Source organism: Mastomys coucha, unplaced genomic scaffold, assembly GCF_008632895.1.
Source record: "Mastomys coucha isolate ucsf_1 unplaced genomic scaffold, UCSF_Mcou_1 pScaffold20, whole genome shotgun sequence".
In the NCBI taxonomy this organism is placed as follows: domain Eukaryota; kingdom Metazoa; phylum Chordata; class Mammalia; order Rodentia; family Muridae; genus Mastomys; species Mastomys coucha.
The window spans coordinates 78,153,936-78,176,871 of NW_022196903.1; the positions used below are offsets into that span (position 1 = coordinate 78,153,936).

General features: G+C 42.6%; 1 protein-coding gene across 2 annotated transcripts in view; it reads right to left on the reverse strand.

Annotated features, from left to right (window-relative positions):
- The window catches only part of Exoc6b (exocyst complex component 6B), a 472,818-nt gene that overhangs the window by 3,451 nt on the left and 446,431 nt on the right, over nucleotides 1-22,936 (reverse strand). For both annotated transcript variants that reach the window (XM_031382365.1, XM_031382364.1), the window contains exon 21: nucleotides 3,249-3,361. In XM_031382365.1, coding sequence (XP_031238225.1) covers nucleotides 3,249-3,361 — 113 coding nt within the window. The remainder of the gene's footprint in view (nucleotides 1-3,248; nucleotides 3,362-22,936) is intronic.

Here is a 22,936-nt window from a genome sequence, read left to right on the forward strand (position 1 = left end):
AAAAAAAAAAAAAAAAAAAAAGTCCAGGGTACACTTATTTCATAAGCCCATTGGAACTGAAGAAATGGAATTTGAAAGGTGAGACAGAAAAATATTGTCTTGAAATTAACTGCAAGAGATTGTGAGAGCCACTGTGTATCTTTGAGCCCAGACTCCTCCTGGTCACACTTTCTTGCCCCTGAAAAAGTGAAGTGTTGGTCTCCTGATTAGTTTTAGGATTATGGATGAAAAGCAGTACAATGGCCAGGTGGGCATAGTGCAGAGGGAAGCAGGTTCTCAAGGGGTGGCCAGCCTCTCAATTAACAAAGCCAACTTTGTGTGAGAAACAGTCTGAGCTCTCAATGGTCCCATGCAATCTCAGATCTTTGTTTTGGTCCTGCTAAATCTCTGCAGGTGACACTCATGGAGCAGAAATAATGAAGATAGATGGCTCTGTCAGGTGGATGGCCCTACTAGGATGGCAGGATTAAAGAAAGACCAGATGACATTACTGCAGTGTCTAGGTTCAGCCGAGGCGCTGTGACAGCTTAGGACTATGCTGTTCTCTGTAGAGGGCCTGCAATCCACTGCTGATGACTTACTTTAGCCTCTGCACCCTGATGCATGAGTGAAGTGAGTTGGCTGGTACTTTTGTTCTCAGAACTGAACTGGCTCCTTGACTTCCCTGTTCTTAGGGATACGTGCAGTAAGGCCAGTAAGCCTAAGTTACTTTCAGGCATACTTTCCAAAGGTCTTTGGCCAATCCTGGGCATTTTTTCCTCCTCTGTGGGCAGGTTTTTGAAGAGGGGTATAGTTGGAGACCATGAATCAAAAGACAGGGATCCCACAAACGCAATTTACATCATGTATGCTACACACCAGGCCCAGTGTGTGTTCATTTATGTTTATCTATCACTGACTATCATATAGTCTATAAGGGCATTTTGAGTGGCAAGGAAACACAGCTGTCTCACTCTCTGACAGTGATAGCCAAAGCTAACTGTGACTTTTCTCCCTAGTCTAAACTCAGAGTGACTCCATCAGGCTGGAGTTTTCCATCCAGCATTGAATTCCTGCCCATACTTGGAAGCCTGCTCTAGGGTACGAAGGAAGGCAGATGACCTGACTGGGTTGGAAAGAGGGCACAATGCTCCTTAAGGCCCTGGTGAGCACAGTCTGCTATTTTAAACACTAGTTGCACAATTATGTTTGTGAAACTGGCAGGGTTTTAGATTATTCTGAAGGACTCCTCTTCCTTTTGCTGGATAAGCTATAAATCCAAACAACATAAAACCAACAGGAAAGAGGAAACAGAGAAGCCCTTTCTACATTTGTAGGACATTTGGCTTGACTGATGTTAATAATTTCCTGCGGCAGCAGAAATGTGTGTCCAGAGATGGCTTGGAGCTCCAGGGGAGGAACCTACACTCTACAGGAGAAAGAGAAAAGCCAAGAGGCAAGAAGTTCTTGACTACTGAAGCCTTTGGCTGGAATTATTCTCTCAGGTGCTCTGAAAGTTGACAGTGGCATGGTGGTTGGTATCCAGGAATGGGCAAAAGCTTACAGTGATTCCTCCCTTCCCTATCTCCTGAAAGTCTAGCCCTCTCTCCTTTAGGCAGTCTACCTTTCAGTGACATAGGGACTTTGCCTTTCCCTAGATAGTGCTGGCAGGGATATGGGCTCTTCTGTCTTGCCTTACTAGGAAGTGCCAGATTTAGAGAGACTAGCAGGCATGGGGAGCAGCTGCCTCTGGGGAAGCAGGACCAGGTCAGAGGAGAAAAGGAACTCATCTGAGGCTGGAAGATGTCGATTTCAGTGACCTAGGGAGCCTTTGCCTTCCAATTTTGGAGATAAAGAGTTGAAGTCCACTGATGGCTAGGACTTAGCACACAGCTTTGTTGCATGCTAGCTGAGAATGGCAAGACATCACCAACTGTTATACCCAAGGAAGAGTACAGGATCCCAAGAGAAGTAACTGAGCATCAGGTCAAACACTGGACGGTCTCCCCATTTCTACTGAGTAATGAGAACTCTGGACATGGTTTGCCTCTGATGAGGACTCCTCCTGGGATATATGGGTTCTAGACCCTGAAGTCTTAAGCCTTGTCCCCAGGAACTGGGATTTACTTAGCAGCTCTTCTGTCAGGGTTGAACTGCAGACTCTCAGCCAATAGAGTACCAAGCATGCCAGGAAGCTGAATGGAAGACATCCTTTCCCAGTGCTGATGGAAAAGCCCCTGCCATTACTCCCACCCCCAAATGAACTGGTAGACCAAAGGTGCTGTAAGGAACAAAGAGAGGGGAAGTGCTTACTGGGTGGCACCAGGCTAGTTTAGAAGATTAGTTTGCCAGGGTGAAGACCACTCAAAGGATCAGGATTTTAGTTTAGTTATTGGCATCACTGATGGGAAATGGGAAGGACTTGCCTCAAACAGATGGAAAATTCCTAAGTGAACAATATACTTACTCTCTAGATATCCTAGAGAAGAAAATCATTGGGAGAGAGAACCACAGGAGAAAGTTAACATGAAAACATCAATTCTCAGCATATCACTTGGCTTCAAACACAGAGCCCAACATCCTACTCTTGCCTACTCTTTGCTTCTCTTTACATCTGGTGCGCTCTCCACTCCCCCACCCCTAGTAAGAAAGATATTGCACCGGGATTTCCTTTTCTTCCCCTAACACTCTATTCTGACCTTCTGGTCTAACCTAGGGTTAGAGCATGCTTGGCTGCCCATATAAATGAACTTTCTTCACTGCCTTGATAAAGGTATTTCTTGACTAGTCAGTCTAATTTGCTTCAAAAAGCTCTTTGACATAGGTCTTGATTTCTGGTCTAGAGTTCTCAACCAGAGCCAGGGTGCAGTATATACTGACACCTGGGTGGCGTGTTGGCTAGCTTTAAGATGCGTGGTGCTGCATAATCTAGTTCAGTGAAACCATATTTCTGAGGCACTGTGTTCGACATATTAAACTACAAAGGCTAGGATATACTCCTCTGCTTATCATGTTGGCCTGAGCCCAAACTAAGTCATCTTACTATCTTGTCTTCCTTAGGTAAAGACACTTTGTCTAATTAGGCTACAAGGCAATACAGAATCCCATTCTCATCTGTACTTATAGCTTGCTAGAGCTAAGAATTATGACTGACTGCCTAGTACAATGGTCAAGATGGCTGACAGCACTGGAAACAGGAAAATGGTCTTGTATATTACCCCTTACTCCACTGCCCACCTTCCACACAGAGTACAGGATTGGGTACTCACTTCTCAAGCAGGGTCAGAGCTGTCACAGGGTTCACCCGGAGGTACTTGCAGTTGGGCTGTCCATAGTCGGCAAGGTATGTGGACCAATCCCACTGAATAAAGAGGTCCAATAGCTGAAAAATACCCAAACCCCATACCAAGGGTTAAACAAACAGACAAGGGAAATCAGGACCTCAGAAATCCCATTATTCTTTACTACCAGCTAACTCCTGAAATACAGAAATGGACATGTAATAAAGGTAAGAACAGCTGCAGGCCGCAACACAACTAAGTACATGTCAAATGATAGAGTAATTTCCACCATATGCACAAGTCCATTGCTAAGACTACTAAGTTTACTAGCATTAAGCCTCAAAGGCCAGCCTGTGGAGAAACTGTTCTGGACTAATCTTAAATGCAAGACCCATAGTACTCACCCACTTACTAATTTGAAAAATGCTTGTCATGAGTCTTCTGTGCACCAAGCTCTACTTACTAAAGAGCTCGGAATCCAACAATGAACAAACAAGGAGGTGCTGCCCAAGGCCACTATGCAACTTCACATCAGTCAGCACTGGTGTTCCCCATATTCTCATTTTGCACACTTGCCAATGTCCTGAACAGGCTTTCTGCTATTAACCCACTGTCCTCCACAGTTTGGGATCAGCCAGTACATCTATCTAACATCTTTTCAGCTGACTTTCAGCTGGGCTTTTTCCACAGCCTTTTTCTTACATGATATTGACATTTTTGAAGACTGTAGTCCCTCTTCTCCACTGTCCCTTCATCTTTGTTTTGTCAGATGCCCTCTCAGATCTACAATATGCATTTCCAAGTAGAATTCCACACAAGTGACATCATGTCTTCCTCTAGGGGCATATCCTGGACTGAGTTATACGTTTTTCTTTTGTAAAACAATCAGTAATTTTATTGTGTTATTTTTAAAAGTTTACATTTGTTTGTTTTGTGTGTGAACATGCCAAGCACTGTGTGAAAGTCAGAGAACAACTTGCGAGACTTGGCTTTCTTCTTCTACCATGCAGGTTCTGTAGATCCAACTCCCTTTCCCTTCTGAGCCATCTAGCCAACCTCTATTCCATTGTTTTTAATGCAGCAAATCAGACAGATCTGATTCTCATGTCCCTCCTTACCAGTGATGTTAATATTAACCTTGACTGCTTGGTTCAGGTCACACAAAGGTGAAAGGAATCTCAATGGTAGCATCATTCTTTCTCTCTTTATAATTAACAGATTTCTTGAGGGAGATATTGTTTCAAACTATGTAAACCTTCAGGTTCTCCCCAGGCTTTGGCCTGTCATTGTTGAGCAGATTTTGCCTGTGACAATATTTATTGTAGTGGCCGCACAGGACCTTCTACTTGCTCCACTCCCTTTCAAGCTATCAATTCCAAATCTTCTGTGAGAAAAAGCATTGTTTCTCCCTACTGTTTATCTAATCACACATATCAGTGTGACCTTCTGTGTACTTACTATGGCAGGATATAATCCATTACAGTCATTATTTTGTTGTCTGTTGTTCCAACTTTAGCTACTAGGGATTCTTTGGCATTGGTTTCTATATTTTTGACCAGCCTCTTTTCTATTTTGAATACTTCCTTTCAGGTTCTCCAAGATGTTCCAAGCTCATCTTCTTTCATTGCCCGGACCTTAAATCAATCTCTTTTCTTCGGTGCTTTGGTGCTTTCTTAAGAAGAATGTTATTTAGAAGCCAAGATCTGCACAGGGTACACCTTTTTTCTGCTAAGGAATGCTTTACTAAAGTCTCTTCAGCAGACAGAGCTAAAGACGGCATGTGTGTACCCGTATTTCTTTCTTCATGGGTGCATATGTAGCAAGGCCACAAAGTCCACACTGAGGCCTCCAAGTCCATTATATCACTCAGACTCATTCCAGTCTTGTCCCCCTTTCCTGATTGATAACTTCTTTTTCTAAAAGGTCATTATAGTAGTTGACTTATTCCTTCAATTCTAGCATAAAGTGTTTTCAGAGTTTTTAACACACACCACTGTCAGACACAGGTTTACCAACTAGAGCTCAGAGCTTGGACATGGCGCTTGGTTTAGCCCCTGGCGGTCTACAGTCACTGAGATAAGCTTTTCCTCTCAGCATTTGCTGTGATGACTTTTATCTGTGTTGTCCTTCTTCTGCACTCACTTCCACTCTGCTCAACTTCAATTGTTCACTTTGTGGCATATGAAATACAGCTGTAACTCTAAAAGTGGAAGCCACATAGGAAGCACAGGAGTGAGGCATTTCTGCTCACACGTACAATCCACTACAGTCATTATTCTGTAACTATTAGCACAGGCTTTCCCACTCTCCATTTGCTCTGCTCCTTTCCCATCTTCCTCTGCAGGTTGCCCAGCCAGTTTTTGGGCTTCTGCTTCTTTTGGACAAACAAGCAGATATGTTTTCTCATGCTTTCCTTTTTCTAATACGAAGGGCACACCTTCATAGGTATCCTCCTGTACTTTTTTCTCCTATATTTGACTTGAACATCTAAAGCTTTTTCTTAATCAATGATTCAGCACACAAACACTGTGAGGCTTTTTTTTTAAAGAGTTGACAGACCACACATAATATTTGGGGAGCATTTCACTGCCAAGATGGGTGATTAAGTACCAATATTTCTGCAGTAGGACACGGTGGTAAGTTAGAGCTAATTTGATCAAAGGAGAACTCAACCAGTCATTAATGGTACTTTGATTTCAAAGAGATAATTTATTTATGATATTCATCCAGAACAGGAGAAATAAACTAGAGTAGCAGTTTGTGATATTTCACAAGCTATACAAATTAACACAACATATCATAATGACAACTATTTAGTATACATATGGACATATGTGGGACAGCACATGAGAAGAGACCTGTGTTGAATGGCTACACTAAGTGGAGAACTTGCTTTGCTGAATGCTATATTTCTTCATTACTTTGAGCCTTCTTCTTGTTTAATATCAAGTTGTGATTCTGCTTTCAGGATGGTAGGGAGAAAGAGAGAGGCAGAAGACAAGCAATATTTATCAATCATAAGGTAGAAGAGGTGGAGATGGCTTCCTGGCCTACATTCTCAAAGAGGCGGTGGCTGTTTCTTTCTTTTTAAATCTTCACTGATTCAATTTCAGAGTTAGGAGCTCCTCTGAAGCTAGGAGAAACTTAAAGATGTTCTTTTTTGTATTTGTAGCTGAGAGACTAGAAAAATCCAAAGGCATGAAAAGCAAAATCTTTTTCCAGGTGTAGCTACCTAGACAGAGAAAAAACAGGTTCTAAGAGCAGGACAAATGCAAAGTTTCAGGAAAGACCTTGGGGCGAGACAGTGTAAAGAGAATGCAGCATCTGCTGACCTTTGTAGTGTGACTAGTGCATACACACATCTTCAGCACAAAAGGTACCAATAATTCTGGTAGATGACTTGCTGTGGCTAAAGGTGGCAATCCCAAGGAAGCTTTACAGTCTAGGATTGAAAGACAGGTCTCTGGGTACCTGTCTACTTCTTGGGCAGAAAGAATTATACAGAAAGCCTGGTAGGGGTACAGCCTGTGGCCACTGCTGGGCTCCAGCTGGTTACTATGCCAACTCACAGAGAAAGAGGATTGGCTGCTGGATGCTTTCTGCCTTCCCTGCTAATGCTTCAGCTATGAACTTCCTCTCACAGGATGTGATGTTAATAATCTTCACTGTTAGTTTGACTGGACTTAGAATAACCTCGCTATGTGTGTAAGTGTATTTCTAGAGTGGTTTAACTCAGCACAGAAGACCTGGCATATGTGCAGTTGGATACCCACAATGAACCTAAGGGGAAGAAGGAAAAGGAAGGTTTGATGAGCGCCATCGCCTCTGCTTCCTGACTGGCTCAACGAGACTACCTGCCTCACGATCATACCACTTACCACACCAGAGCCCTTCTTATCACACCTTCCTTGCCATGATAGACTGTTCTCTTAAACCATGAGCCAAGAACAAGCAAATGTGTTTTCTCACACTTGACTTTTTCTAATATAAAGGGCACACCATAGCTATTCTCCTGTACTTTTCCTCCTATGGATCTATATTTGAACTTAACATTTAGAAGCTTTTCCCAAGCTGCACAGTGGTGGCGCACGCCTTTAATCCCAGCACTTGGGAGGCAGAGGCAGGTGGATTTCTGAGTTTGAAGCCAGCCTGGTTTACAGAGTGAGTTCCAGGACAGGCAAGGCTACACAGAGAAACCCTGTCTCGAAAAACCAAAAAAAAAAAAAAAAAAAAAAAAAAAAAAAAAAAAAAAAAAAAAAAAAAAAAAGAGAGAGAAGCTTTTCCCTAATCAATGATTTGGCATATAAACATGTGTGTGTGTGTGTGTCTGTAAATAAACTAGAAATCATTTTTAAGAGATGATAGACTACAAAAGGAAACAATGCACATGCATCTTCCTTAGGTTACTTTTGTGAGGTCTTTTGTCACAGATAGAGAACCAGCTCCCCAAGGGTGAGAATGACATATATCCCGTCACTTCTCCACAGTACTGAACAATATACTTCTAGACTCCTAGCCAGGTTCCCAATAAACATATATAGGTGAATTGACATTTTGTAGCAATAATATTGGGCAGATGATGGGCCAAACTTACAATCTGTGTTTTCCCAAACCAATTTGACAAGTGGACCAAGCTAGGGTCCTTCCACTAGGGGAAGATTGTCTGAGGACAAAGGAAGCATCAAACTGAAGGGATGTATCCATACTGGGAAGGAGCCCAGTCTTTGCAATCTAACTTCAGGGTTCCAAGGAAAGGTACCTATAAGCAGCACAGAAGAGGATGCTGGTCATGGCTGCACAGGCTCCACTAGAAAGCACTGGCCCAACCTCATGTGGTAAAATCTCCTCCTTCTAGCATGCTGTAAAGATTCCACAGAGAACAAAGAATGGCAGGGGCAAAGGATACAGCAATGGACACCTTGACATAAGCCCACACTCTCCTTCCCATAAGTTTGATCTGTTGACAAGTTTTCCCTTGAACAGGCCAATTGATTTCTGTAAAAACTGTGCTCTACAAGCAGGAATGTCCTTGGGGTGAAAGGAAAACATGAGTTTGTACCTTACAAACATCCAAAAGAATTCTTCATGCTAAACAGAATAGAGTACAAGATTTCAACGACAGCATGTTTTCCAAGATACTTACATGACCCCATAAACTTCTAAATATGCTGTATCTTCTGTAAGCAGTTCCCTTACAGAAAGGAGCAGGGCCATCCCAACACTAGGCAGGAGCTCCTTGCTCACTGACAGCCTGACAGGGTGAACTCATCACATCATCATAAGACACTTTTCATAATCTACAACCTACAGGTACTTTTCAGGAGGCAAAAGGGCATAGTAAGAACAAATACACACTCAGGATTCCCCACAGATAATGCTTCTATCAACCACTGAGGGCAGACCAAGAGAAAGATGTCAGAGAAACTGCTGAACAGCAGACCTGACCATGACCCATCTGTGTTTATTGCCAGGATTTCCCCTGACCCCATGCCCTTAGCCATACAATTCAAAGAACAGCTTTGGCTTGCCTCCCGCATGACCTCAGAAATGTTTCCTGATACAAACATCTGGGCAAATGTCAGAAGAGGAACAAATGACTTTAACAAACATACTGCCAACAATGTACAGGCACTCCTGGGTACTGCACAGGGAAGATGGTGAGATGCTATGTCTAGTCTTGAACTGAGGCTAGTAAATGAGCAGATATAGAGTGATGCAAGTGGGGATTGGCAGGGGTGAGGGGATGCCATGCATGGAAGCTGACAAGGCTGTCTCTTAAGAGTACTTTGGAAATACCTAGGAGAAAGAAAGCAAGGGACAAATGGCCTTGATATTAAGGGCACTGAATTTCACCTGGCAGTTTCTCTACTTTTTATCAAGAATGCTCCCTGCTATTTTCTAGGGCAGATAGAAAACTATAATCACTACCCCCACCCCTTTTTAAAAAATAAAGTTTTATTGGAACAGAGCTGTGTTTACTAGCTTACATCTTATCTATGGTTGGTTTTGTGTAGTAATAGCTGAGGCCCAGCAGCTATGACAAACACTACCACATGCCTAGAAAGCTGAAAGCTGCACTCTTGGACTTTTCAGGGAAGTCTAGCTTTAGATCCAGATCAAGAAGGGCAGATAGAGAGAGAGAGAGAGAGAGAGAGAGAGAGAGAGAGAGAGAGAGAGAGAGAGAGAGAGAGAGAGAGAGAGAGAGAGAGAGAGAAAGCTTCATTATTATAACAACAGGCACCAGAATTCCTTTAGGAGAGAGAAGTGCTTGAGGAGACTGAAGATCTTCTGTTTGGTCAAGCCCCTCAAGATACAGAAGCATCTGCAGAGAAAGAAGGAGAAATTTGGGCTGCTGGTTAAGAGGCAGCCCTGGAAGACAGGCAATTTAATGAACATATATGAGAAGGACTAAAAGACATTGCTAACGGTCCTATGGCCTGGGACTATGGAGACCTGGATACTGAGAAAAGAGTTTTTTCAAAGCTGTTGCTGTCTAGTTTAGACAGATCTCTGGTTCCCTCCCTATGCTTGAGTAAAGGCTGGCAGGCTGGCCAGCCTCTCTTCTGCCTCTCTCTGCATGTATCGAAGCACAACTAGATAGTTGCAAGCTTACTGCAGAAACAAGCCCAGGAGGCACCAAGATGGACAATACACAGGGGCTCACAGCAACCCAGAAGAGGCTTCTAGATTTTCCACAGGTGACAAAACTGGGACTAGAGAACCCTCCAGGGCTCTCTGGATCTCTACTCAAACCTTGCAACAGTGGCCATGCTGCAAGCTGGCTCCAGGAGCTTCTAGGAGGGTCTGCCCCACCCTCTTCCCCTCAGCAGGAAAAGAGGGAAGGGAAAAAGCAAGTCATGGGTGTGTAGCTGGTTTCTTACTGTTCCCATAATCCTACTACAGGAAACTCTGTCTCAGTGGCAACTAAGCAACAGCAGTTTCTCCTGAGAGAAAAAAAATCGTCCAGAAATATTTATTTACTTCAATGATAGATGCTTGTTTCTAGGTTGCCTCTCTAGGCTCTTCCCTTCTAAGGCTATGTTGGCAGAGCAAGGAAAAGATAGGTAGGCTGAATGCCCCACAGTTGTCTCCAGCTGGGCCTGCAGGAGCTTCAGGAGAGAACCTAGTACCAAACACTCCTAGTGATACTGCCCAGTGGCCATGCCTCACAAACTACAGCATTCATTTTGCAGAGGGGACAGAGGCGGGGCCTTGCCAGTATACTATTGTTTGGGTTAGGGACTCTATTACTGAGTTGCTAACTCAACTATCACATACTCCCCAGCCAAAACGACCAGACTTAGGAGCATCGCTGCAAAGGAACCATAGACAGAAGTGTTTCAACAGTGTAAGTATAAGCAAGCATCAAAACAGTGGCAGAGCGCAACAGTTCTAAGAACAATGCAAACTCTGTAGCACTTACTCTAGAAAGTAAAATCCACTGGATGTGACAAACAGCCCTTAAAATTAAAATTATCAGAAATATATTTAAAATATGATTTATACCCAGAGCTGTGAGTGGTGAACTTTTCTTAGCATGCCTTGAAATATTAATTAGCAAGTATGCATATGCAAATAAATATGCACAAATACACAGAGATCTGTAAAGGCGATGATAATGCTCTATATCAAACTGCAGTGGGGAGTAAGATTTGATTAGGATATCTTTTTGTATTTATTCACATCTATAGTTGATTAATAAATGTCATAAGTATACATTAAAGGTGAATCTTTGAATTTTATTTTACCAATAGTGGTGCTCAATGAAAAGTTTGGAGAAACTGGCTAGAATATACAAGGAAAACTATTATAAGTACGTGTTTTGGAACATACCTGCAATCTCAACATTTTGGTGGCTGAAGAAGTGGGGATCATGAGTTCAAGGCTAGTATGGGCTACACAGTGAGTTACAGGACAGGCTGGCTATACAATAAGATCCATAAAGTCATCATGAATGGCTTTGGTCTTTTTCATAGATATGTAAATTAAGAAAAAGTTGTAGACCTTCTGTGGGTCACTACTACAAATCCCAGCCCAGGCACTTTCTCTAGGCCTAAGAAAGCATGCACAATACGAAAAGATAATAAAGTAGAGAATGCTCTTCCACACTGGTAAGCTGACAATAAATATAGCCCAGGAAATATAGTTGGGTCTGGCCAGAAGGCTAGTGACTGATAACTTCTTCAACCTTTTGTTTCCTCATTTGAGGAGGTAGAGCTGAATAAAACTGAATTTGGAATTCCACTGCCAAAAGTTGGAACTGATCAACAGACTGATTAAAGAGCCAAGAGATGCTCGTTGTCTCTCCTTTGAAAACTCTGGTTTCATAAGGAGTCCTCCCCTCACACCTGCAGTATATTAGCATTATTTCCTGGGAACGCCAGAATGTTATCCTTATAGAGTTAAGACATTTTCTCTTCCTTTTAATTATAGTTGCTAATTACATTTTAGTTACTAATTATTATTTTAAATTAATAATTTAATTATATGTGTGTGTTCATATTTCCTCAAGTTCACTTTGGAAACAGGTGATAAAACAACTTGCTAAAAAGTTCTAACTAGCCTAGCACCTGCCCTTGAGAGTCAAAGGCAACACCCAGACGTCAAGTTTTGTATTTGAAATTCCCAGTGAGGAAGAGTAAGAACTCAGAAGATTAACAGTTCCATTATGTTGGATCAAAGGGAAGAAAACAGAGAATTGTAAGCAAACTGACTAATAGAAGCCAAGGAGCAGAAGTGGGAGGAGCTGAGAGAGGGACCTGATAATGGGAACATCTACCACGGCAGGTGCTAGGTATGCATCCCGCTTGCTTCTGTTATTTAATGCTTAGGAAAGCCAACAGTCAGAGATATCACTGCCATTTAATAAACAGAAATGAAACCTGTGAAGGATTAAGTATGGATTGATGAGCTGGGGTGATAGCTCAGTGGGTAAACGTCTTGCCTTGCAAATATGAGGACCTGAGCTGGTACCCTTATAAACCCACATAAAAGCTGGGTGCACTGAAATAGGAGGTGGAGACAGAATACCTAGAAACTTGGTGTATACTAATGAGCAGCAAGAGACCCTTTCCAAACAAGGTGGAAAGTAAGAACTGACACCCAAAGTTGTCCTCTGTCCTCCACACGAGTGCTATGGTATTCATGCTGTTGTAGTTACTTATCTATTGTCACGATAAGACAATGTGACCAGGGCATTTATAGAATAAAGAGTTAATTGGGGATTATAGTTCAGAGGGTGAGTCTATGGCCATCATGGTAGGGAGCAATGAAGCAGGAAGGCAGACACATTGCTAGAGCAGCAACTGAAAGCTTACATCTTGATCACAAGGATGAAGCAGAAAGAGAGCAAGCTAACTAGATTTTGAAATCTTGAAGCCTAGCCCCAGTGACACACCACCTCCAACAATGTCACATCTCCTAATCCTTCCTGGGTTAGCAGTATGAAACTTCTAAACAGTTCTCAACAACATGCCTAGCTCTGCAGCCCTCTTTAGCAAGGCTAAATATTGAGTACTAAGAGTATCACCTCTTACCCACCTGCTGGGCTGCTGGGGTTCAAAAATAGTGGTGCTCCCTACACGGCTCCTCAACCTGCTGGCAAGGACCATTCAGTAAAAGACTTCTCAGGCTATGTCTGTTTAGACCATCAGCAGCAAGAAGGTTCTGCCTGTCTACTAAGATCCTACAGAGCATTGATGTAGTGGAACATGTTTACATAGATGATTTTACTAGTCTTTCCACAATTCTGTGACAGTCAGCAATGACCCGTTTTATAGATGTCAATAAGAGAGTTAAGTTACCCACCCAAGATCATTAATTTAGTAAACAGGGGGTGTCATCTTTAATTTAAAAGTTTCTAACTCCAAGTGACACCCTTTTATAATGCAACTTACATCTGGGAGGAAAAAGATAACAATGGCTAAGGTTCCTCCCTGTCTCATAACTGTTTGCATTCCAGAAAAGTAGACAACAACCTCTGAGTTCTTTTCTGTCCATTCTTTGCTTCTGATATGGCTAGCACATACTCACTAGTTAACAACAAAGGAATCAGATGGCCACACATATTAGTGAGGGAAGTATGTATTTAAGTCTTGATACTGAGCAGGCTTCTAGGATGTGCTAAGAGCTGGAGAGACGCCCAACTTGCCCATTCTCTGCAAGACCTGGGATTTGAGAGGTGCCTACAACAGAGCAGATAACCAGTGAAGCCTCAGGAAACAATAGAAGCCCACATGTGGAGAGTGCACATGTGGAGGAGGGGGTGAGTTTAAACTGTAGAACCAAGGGTCCTTCCCTAATCTAGCTAGTAAGCCTTAGGAAGTTAAGAACAACAAGGCAGCTAGCTGTATTGAGCCACCTCCAGGGGAGGCAGGAATGCCAACTCAGACTTTCCAAAGATTCTACTGGGCAACTGACTTAGATGGTTAGATTTCCATACAACTTAGCTCAGCACTATATTTCTCCTCAAGTAGCTCAAATGCAGTGCACACAGCATACCTAGTAGGTCAGTGTTTACAAAATACCTTGACAAAATAGTCCAATTTTCTGAAAGACTCTTCAGCAATGTGCATGTGTGTGTGTATGTACACAGGTGACACATGTACATGTATGTGGGAGGGTGGAGGAAGTGAAGAGAAACACCTTTTTTGTATTTGTTCATTGAATTCTCATAGGTGAGGGCAGGACTCTGGCAGATTCAGTGACCAATGGCAGTCTCACAGAAAGTGATGTCTTTGGAATTATCTTGTTTGTGGGACAAATGGCCTCTTTCCCTATCACCATAGCTGTCCTTCCTTTATTTCTAAGAATCTCTTTTAAAAATTGTCATCAAGCCAGAAATGATCACATCATTTCTCCAAATTGTCCTTTGAGGATAATTTTGTCTGCCATGCTTAGAACACTCCAGATGCTCTCAGTTTGCTCCATATTACTGGTCTCTTGGTTAGTCAACCTACTCTGGACCTCTTACATTCCTTTGCTAGCTTTAGACATCATCGCATAACTTCTGACTATAATGTAGAAGGCAGAAGACCAGCACTGTAGTCCTGGGCCTATTTCTTGCAAGTACCCTTGCTGATAAGGGCTCTTCTAGAACCTACTTTCATTGACAAAGAACACAGACTCTCTTTCACCTCTAAGTTTCTAAAACTAATAAACCCCTCTAGGAAACAAATGACTGGGATAGTGTGGTTCTCATATTTAGCAGGGACGCTGCTTGTGAGGAGCTGCAAGAAGTATGCCATTTCTTCTCTTCCCTTCCTTCAGGAAGGAGGGACTAAGGTCCAGAGAGTCACTGTGACTAGGCCACAACCACAGCCCAAGCTCTGATTTTGTTTAAACTTTCTGTCTAAAAATACAACTTAAACAACTGGTAGAGAACTGAAATACTTAAGAATATGATATCTATCTATCTATCTATCTATCTATCTATTTATTTTTATTCTATGTATAGATATATCAAATACCTAGTGAGGTGACAAAGAATGACAGGTAATTTTACTTGCTGTTTTAAAATTAAGTAATAAATAAGTATGCTGAGTGCTGAGGCTCATGCCTATAATACTAACATTTGTGGTTCTTAGTTCAGAGTCAAAACACAGTTTTGACTCTTGTCTCAAAAACTCAAAACTACAAAAAGTGCACAAAATCCATGTTGCCCTTAGAGAATAAATAAATGCCAATAGTTTGTCTACTCTACATAAGCACTGAGGAAAAGTGAGAGGAGCCCATCTCTATGCCCTCATATCACATGTTTTCATGACTACTTGGCATCGGCTATGGATTCTTACATCATGTACACACAGATACACACAGACACACGCACACATGCACGTGCATCACTGTAACTTTCCATAAGTTACCTTTTTATCCATTCTTATATTTTCTAGACCTATCCATTTTGAGCAGTCCAAATTTGTTTATTCATTTAACTGTTAAATAGTACTCTCTAGAATATAAGAATATCAAAACATACCACAATATGCTTCTCAGCTTGTTTCTGGTGAAGAGTTGCCCAAGTGTGCTCTGAGTGGCAAAGGGTTGTAGTTAATGTCTGCTGGCACTCAGGGCAGGCAGCAGGTTAGGTGAGTGTGGTAAGAAGACTGTCACCACACTATATGATGTAAAAATGTCAGGCCAGTGCTATAAGCAATTCCTGGACTTGATTCCTAGCAAGTGACAGAGAGAAAGTGCAGGTATCAGAACAGACCTAGACCTTAGAGAGCTGACTGAAAGGGCCTTATCCTTGGAAGAGAACACACAGAAACACACACTAAAGACCCAGTAGGGAAGCCTGTGCTGACCAGAATGAAGATGAACACAAGGCATCCCTCCTCTGAAGTAGGAAGTGAGGGTTATATTCCCACTTTAGAATTCTTAGAATTGAACCCATCTTCAAAGACTCTTCTAAGGAATGGAAGGCTGAGTTGGCATGGCACGATAAGCTCTGCTTTCAGGGCTCCCTTCTTTGACTATATTGCCTCTGAAATTCTCCTAGGAGCAACAGTGCCTGTTAGCCAGCAACTGAACTGGGTAGGAGAAATTAGGAGAAAGAAGAAACTTGGAATGGGAGAGTTTTAAATTACTTGTTCTCAGAAGTCTGAGGAGAAATCTATATGCATGGACTGAATCTATCTTCTTATGTGACTAGAGCAGTAAGCATTTATACTTTTTGAAGGTATGAGGATCTTGATCCAGCATTTTATTGGTATATTTATTATCTCATTAGAGCATGGTCTGTTATGGGGGTTCATTAAGTCACTAGGGATTTCTGAATCATAAATTTGATGAATTTTTGTTAAAACTGTCCCCCGAGGATGGTCTTGTTGGACATCAGTGGGAGGAGAGGCCCTTGGGCCTGATGGTGTTTAATGTCCCAATGTAGGGGAATGCCAGGGCGGGAAGATGGGAGTGGGTGGGTGGGTAGGGGAGCACCCTCATAGAGGCAGGGGGGATGGGATGGGGGTTTCCGAAGGGAAGACCTGGAAAGGGGAAAACATTAAAAATATAAATAAAGAAAATATCCAATTTAAAAAAAAAACTGTTCCTCATCAAATTAGGATCTGAAAAAAGGTACAGTAAGTGAAAGCATACTTGAATGTTGGCAATCACAATTGTCAGTATGGCTACCACAGAGGTGTCATTATTAATCAAAGGTCCCACTGCCCTCTGTGAACTTCACAGGGACAGGAACCTCTTGGACTTTTGCTTCAATGTAACAGCAAACCAAGCCCTTGGCTCTCACCCAGACTACAACTCCCTTTCCCATCCTGTCCATGTTCTTTGGACCAGAGCCATCTGGACACTCTGAAGATTACCATTTGTCACATGATTTGTTCCTGGGAATTGAGTTCCATCAAGGAAGGACTTCAGCAAGTACCAGGTATAGGGTTTTTAAGAGAGCGTCCCAAGTTTAGACAGTATAAGGATGGACAGTCTATACTTTCACTGCGATCTCTCCCATGTCTACAAGAAAGTCAATACAGAGTACAGACCAAGATGGTACAGGAGAAAGATCACCTTATTCTAGCCAGTCCCTTTGTCTGGCCCTTTCCATATTATGACAGTCCATGTTTCTGACTTGAAGATGTCATCCTTCCCTAAGTTTCTGCATTAGGTTTTCAATTCTTATCCCTACATGATTCACAACACTGAGAAGGAGACAGAGGGTGTTCGTTCAGGTGGCCGTCAATTATGCTAGAAAGCTGTTCTGAGGCCATCTCTGACACTCTGCATAGGGGCTGCAGTCAGCTCATGCTTCTAATACTTTCTCAGAATTCATGTGCTCTGGGACCCATTGCTAACTTCTTTAAAGTGGAAATAACTTGGCTTGATGAAGTGCTCCATAGAGCCTGGCATCTAGCAAAGGTCAGCCTGCATCAGCAAAGATGACAGTACAGACAGTGAAGATGGCATCATCCCCACTTACTTATACTTTTTCTGATTTAGAAACACTTATTTTCCTTTCTCCTGTCAGATCCTTCACACTTTGAAGAGATCTTGAAACACCATCTTCCAGTCTCTGAGACCATTTCATTTGCTGGTACTATAGTCTATCTGAAATTACTAGCTACTTCTTTGGCCTAATCTCTTTGGAAGACTATAAAACCCTCATATCAGTGTATTTTTCTCTGCTTCTATTTGTACACAGATCTAGACCCATGGGAGTTTAGGACAGTGTGTGTGTGTGTGTGTGTGTGTGTGTGTGTGTGTGTGTGTGTGTGTACATGCACGTGCTTTTCTACTTTCTGACTCCAGAGAGGTATAATACCAAGGAGATTTTACAGCTAAGAGGTGTGCCTTTTTAAATGCTTCATACTTTTGACTTCCTTTACCACCAGCAACAGCTAAATGATAAAAGTCTGTCCTTTCTGTATAGCTGTTAATGGGCAAGGAGTTCTAGAGGCTAACTCAAGATAAATACTTGCTGTACCAACGAGTTTTATGTCAACTTGATACAAGCTGGAGTTATCTGAATATCAACTGAGAAAATGCCTCCATAATATGTGGCTGTAGGACATTTTCTTGATTAGTGTGGTCAAGGTGGAGAGGGACCAGACCATTATGAGTGGTGCTATCCCTGGGCTGGTGGTCCTGGGTTCTATAAGAAAGTGGGCTGAGCACACCTTGGGACATAAGACAGTAAACAGCACCCCTCCATGGCCTCTGCATCATGTCCTGCTTCCAGGAGTCTGTCAGGTTGGAGTTCCTGCCCTCACTTCCTTTGCTGATGGACTACGATGTGGAAGTATAAGCCAAATAAACCCTCCCCCCCCCCAGCTTGCTGTGGTCATAATGTTTCATCACAGCAATAGAAGCCCCGACTTAATACACTTGCCCAGGACAATTTGCTGAATCTTAATCTAGTCTGGGAGTACCCATTAAGCATCCATTTGCAAGAAGCTGGGCCTGAAGTACAGCAGAAATCTCCCCATATAGATTAGTTCTGGCCCAGCAGCTCTGGACTTTGGGGCACAGGGTTGATGATAAGTGAGAGTTATCTACACCCCTATTTTTTTTCTTTAGGCTGTTCAGGGTCAGCTCTTGCATACTCCTAACCCTGGGTATTAAAAACTGCCTCTATATACTTCTTAGAATTCTCTTGCCTGAGCGGGTTGAACTCCAGAGTTCAACCCAATGGATGAACTTGCATTGGGCTGGACACTGTGGCACAGCCCTACAGTGGAGGCAGTGCCTGCACTGGACTCTGCAGATACTGTCCTCAGCTCTTTCTGATGTCATCACAGCTCCTGTCCATCCTCCTGTTTCAGTTATATCACGGATACTTGCACTGCTGAGCTGTGAGCAATCTGAGGGCATGTCCATTTTTGCCTTTGCTTGTTAGCTCCGTGGTAGGGAGTGAAGGAGCTCGGTGAGGGCTGCTAACTTGGGACTGAGAGTACCACAGAAGGTTAGTGTGCTGGCCTAGCTCTGAGTGCCTGGTAGCAAACATCTTTCACCTCTGGTGCTAACCCCGCTTTCCCAAGGTTGGTTCCAGGACCTGGATCATGTGGCGCTGGTCTACAATCCCTTGTAGTGCTTCTTCAAATCTAACAGGCACATAATGGGTGGAAAGGCTCAGTCACAGGAGATTGGACTGTTTACAGTTGGCCAGGCCAAGATTAGTGTGAGCACAACATATGCCAGGTTCATTGGAAGTTACATTTCCCTTTTGTTTACACATTGTAGAGGAGAAGACCAGAAGGGGGGGCAGGTGACCTCCTGTTAACCTCGCTGTCTGCTAGAGGCTGCTGCCCTCACCTCTGAATGAACTTTCAGATTATCTCACACAAGATTCACCTTGCGCTGAACTTGTACGCCTGCTCTGAAGGCCCCAGTCACGTAGATGTGATTAAACATTACAGAGTGGCCATAAATTTACAGAAGTATTATTGTGGCTTGCTTTCCTTTCTTCTTTGGGAGAGGAAGAGAGCAATGGGTTTGGAACAGTGGGGGAGTTTAAAAAAGGAAGTCTACAGTCAAACAAACAGTTCCTTTTTGCAGTTCTGAACAAAGAAGAAAACAAGGCAAAGGTGTCCCAGAAAGAAAGGGAGAATGTTGGTCAGGAGAGAAGTCAGAGCTCTAGAGGGCTGCAGAGCCCCGTACTTCGCAGCAGAGCTGTGGTGCTCCAGGTCCTATTCCTAGACAACCTTAAAGTTCACAGGGAACACTTGAATGGTCTGCCCTGAAAGGACCCTTGAGAGACAGGGATACTTTCCCTTGGGCTTGCCACATGGTTCAGGCAAGTGACAGGGAAAGAGATGAGAAAGAGGAGGCTGCAAGACTTTTTTTTTTCCCCCTTAAGTTGTTATGAAAGGCACGGAAGCCCAACATCTGGGACATTTCAACAGAGATGGGACCATGTTCTAGAAGAAACACCCAAAGCTGAGCAGATAACCCAAGAACACTTATTTCTGTGATTCACTGTTTTATGCTTAAAGTAGAAAAAGACAAAGTATCTCACTGAAAGTTTGTTAAACTCTCTAGAATTCCATAGCCAAGAGGTGCCTACAACCAGCCTGTGTTGCCCATGAGACAATGAGACTTCTACAACTAGGAGAGGACAGGTAGTATTCTATTTGATCCAAAAGAATTGTAAAAAGTGGTCAGAAAGCCCAGACGGAGGTGACAGGAACTGGCTCGCAAAGCTACCTTTGGAAGGAGTTGTCTGTCTCTGGTTACTTCCATGGCAGTGTCAGGGTGCTAAAGAAGCTCATTGTTTCCATAGCTGGGAGGCAGTGTCCAGCAAAGTCCAGACAGGGTCTGTCTGCATAAGGAAGGCAGCCAGTGGCTTAGCTTAGTGTTGACTCTCGGTAAGATCTTTCATTTCTTGGAAGATCCAGGAGTCTTCAACAGGAGTCAGACACAGACCTATGAAGTCCTCAGGCACTGTCTGATATACAGAGCTGTGGCAGGCAGCAAGATGGCCATGGTGTCAGGGGATGTTTGAGAAATAGATTTAAGTTGAGTGCAGGAGTTCTGAGTTCAAGCTCTGTTCAGAGGAAATTACACAGGTGGAGGCCAGGATATGGGAATCGTGGAGAGGCTGAGGGCAAACGCTGCTGTAATGAAGCGAGCAGCCTGAAGTCAGGCAAATATTCATAGAAACTCATTGGTACCAGCCAAGGGCACAGAGACAGACAGGCTCTGTGAGGCAGCCAGATACTGGCAGGCATACATATGAAGAGGAGAAGGCCGCTAGTGCCAAAGACAGGTAGGAAATAAGACAAGACTTTGGGTGGGAACACGGAAGAAAAAGCCCAATAAAATTGATGTTTGTTGAGAGCCAAAGTGGACCAGGTACTACATCATTACCATACAGTACCATGTGTTATAAGCACAGGCACACTTACCTAATCATGACAAAGACAATGACATACAGTGACTGAGCATTTGCAAGTTATGCAAATGCTGAAAATCACAATGCTAGTAAGTAGAAGTCAGAATTTGACCTCAGGCATATTCAATTTGATGCATAGGTAAATCTAAGAGTAGAATTCTGAAAACAGAATGCACCAGAGTTTATGTCAGTCAGACTAAGCTCCCCCATGGTTCTTTAGAGCCAGCTGAAGGCCCCACCTCCCTCTAGGAACCCAGAACTCCACCTGTATTCACTGTTTGTATATGTGGAAATGCTCTTACATAGGTTCCCACTCTTCTGTTTTTCCCTCACAACTGATACCAGTAAACCAGAGAAACCTGAGTATTTTGTGTCTGTAGTCTCCAGAATAAATGCCAGCTCTTTGAAGGCCAAGGCCCACACCATGGGACCTCAATATATATTGTGTTTAAAGTCCTAGAAACTAACAAAAAGCTCTTGATATTCTACTGCTTTTGTTTCTTCTTTTATTAAAATTATTAGTTTGCTTGTGCACTTCTATAAAAAAAAGTATGTGCTTTAAAAAAATTAGAAAACATTTTAACACAAAAGCATAACAGAAAATGACCACTCATAATTTATCTCCAGGCATAATAAATGTCAACAACTCCATGTCTGGTTTTTAAGAATTTTTTCTTACCCAAAATAAAAGTACATTATACATGCTGCCAAAAGCCTATCCCCTGAATACAACATGCCTTTCACCTGCAGGTAGATAGTGCAGCATGGTGCCTTTCACACACATGTAGATTATGCAGTAGGGATGCATTTTGTATACAGATTTTTGATGTAGATTATCTTTCTTCATCATTTTGAAAGATTCAGGTCATTTGTTTTTAATGGCTATCTAAACTGAACACATCTCTTTTGATGGATATTTCCCTCCAGTCCTTTCCTCTATTATCCAGTGCCTTGATAGAAACATGTAAAATATATCTTTGCATATTTCCTTAATAATTCCATCAAAGATGACAATATGGGTGGTGTGGAAACAGGAAGGCCACTAAAACAGACTGGCCAGTCAGTCTTGCCATCAGTGACCTTCAGGTTCAGTAAGAGACCCTGTTCAAAGATGAAGAAGGGATCAGAAAGACAGACTTGACTCCACTGCATGCTCACAAACATAAACACACACAAAAAAACACATATCATATATGTAGAAGAAATGACAGTATCATAAAATGGGTAAATGGTTCTGGATCTAGGCAGTCTGAGGTAGATTCCTGGCTTTTCCATTAGTTACCTTCATGACTCTGGACAAGTTACTTACTCTTCTTTCTTCTTTACTCCCTCCCTCTCTGGAACTTGCTTGCCTACTTCAGTCTCCTGAATGCAGTGACAACATACCCACTGATGTATTATACTTTTCTGTGATCCAGCTTTATCATCTACACATATCAGGTTGTGGTGCAGGGTGAGCAATCAGAACAGTGCCTTTCACACAGCTGTACAAATGCTAGCAACAGTGATGACTGATAATGGTGATACATTCCTAGAACAAGATTTAAAGTCAGAGGTCTGGGTCGTCATTGATTACTATCCCTCCAGAATTTATACATTAACAGGTGTTTTGGAACAGAAATACTCCCTAAAGAACCTATTTCTGTCAGAAATACCAAAGAGGCACGCTCATAAAAGCTTTAGGTGTATAATCTTATTCTACCATGAGATCCTGAGCTTCCTTCTCTTCTTAAACCAGAAATGTAAATAATAGTCATGAGAACAAATTGTAGATAACCTGACACATTGGAAAGAAGGTTCCAGCCTGCCATAGTTAAGATAGTGCTTTATGGCTTGCAAAATGTTTTCAAATGTTTGCACTTTTAAGTAGGAATACCACCTACTTAAATTATTTGCTGTGAAACTTTATACTTTCAATGGTACAGTAAGGATAGCAAAGCTATAAAGTTACCAAAGATGCTTATATTGATCTGTCCCTGGGCCCCATGTTATACAGCCTGGACTAGCCTCAAATTCAATATATGGCCCAACTGAACCAAATTCTCCACTATCCTGCCTCAGTTTTCTGAGTGTTGGGATTATAGGGGTATGTCACCCCCCCAATAAAATGGCAGATCTCATCCCACTTCCTTCCTAGTCCCTTAGCCTCAGCTCCACACCTCAGAATGGAATTGGCCGTGGGGAAGGGGCGCTTCCTGCACCCTGCAGCTCACCACCTGCCCTTACATCTTTTGGTTGTTCTTTTATAGAAACCTTTCATTTCACTATCAGGCATTAAGAAGCAGCATTTTCTTTATTCTGGTCTTGCAGCCACAGGTTTTCCTCTCTTTCTTCT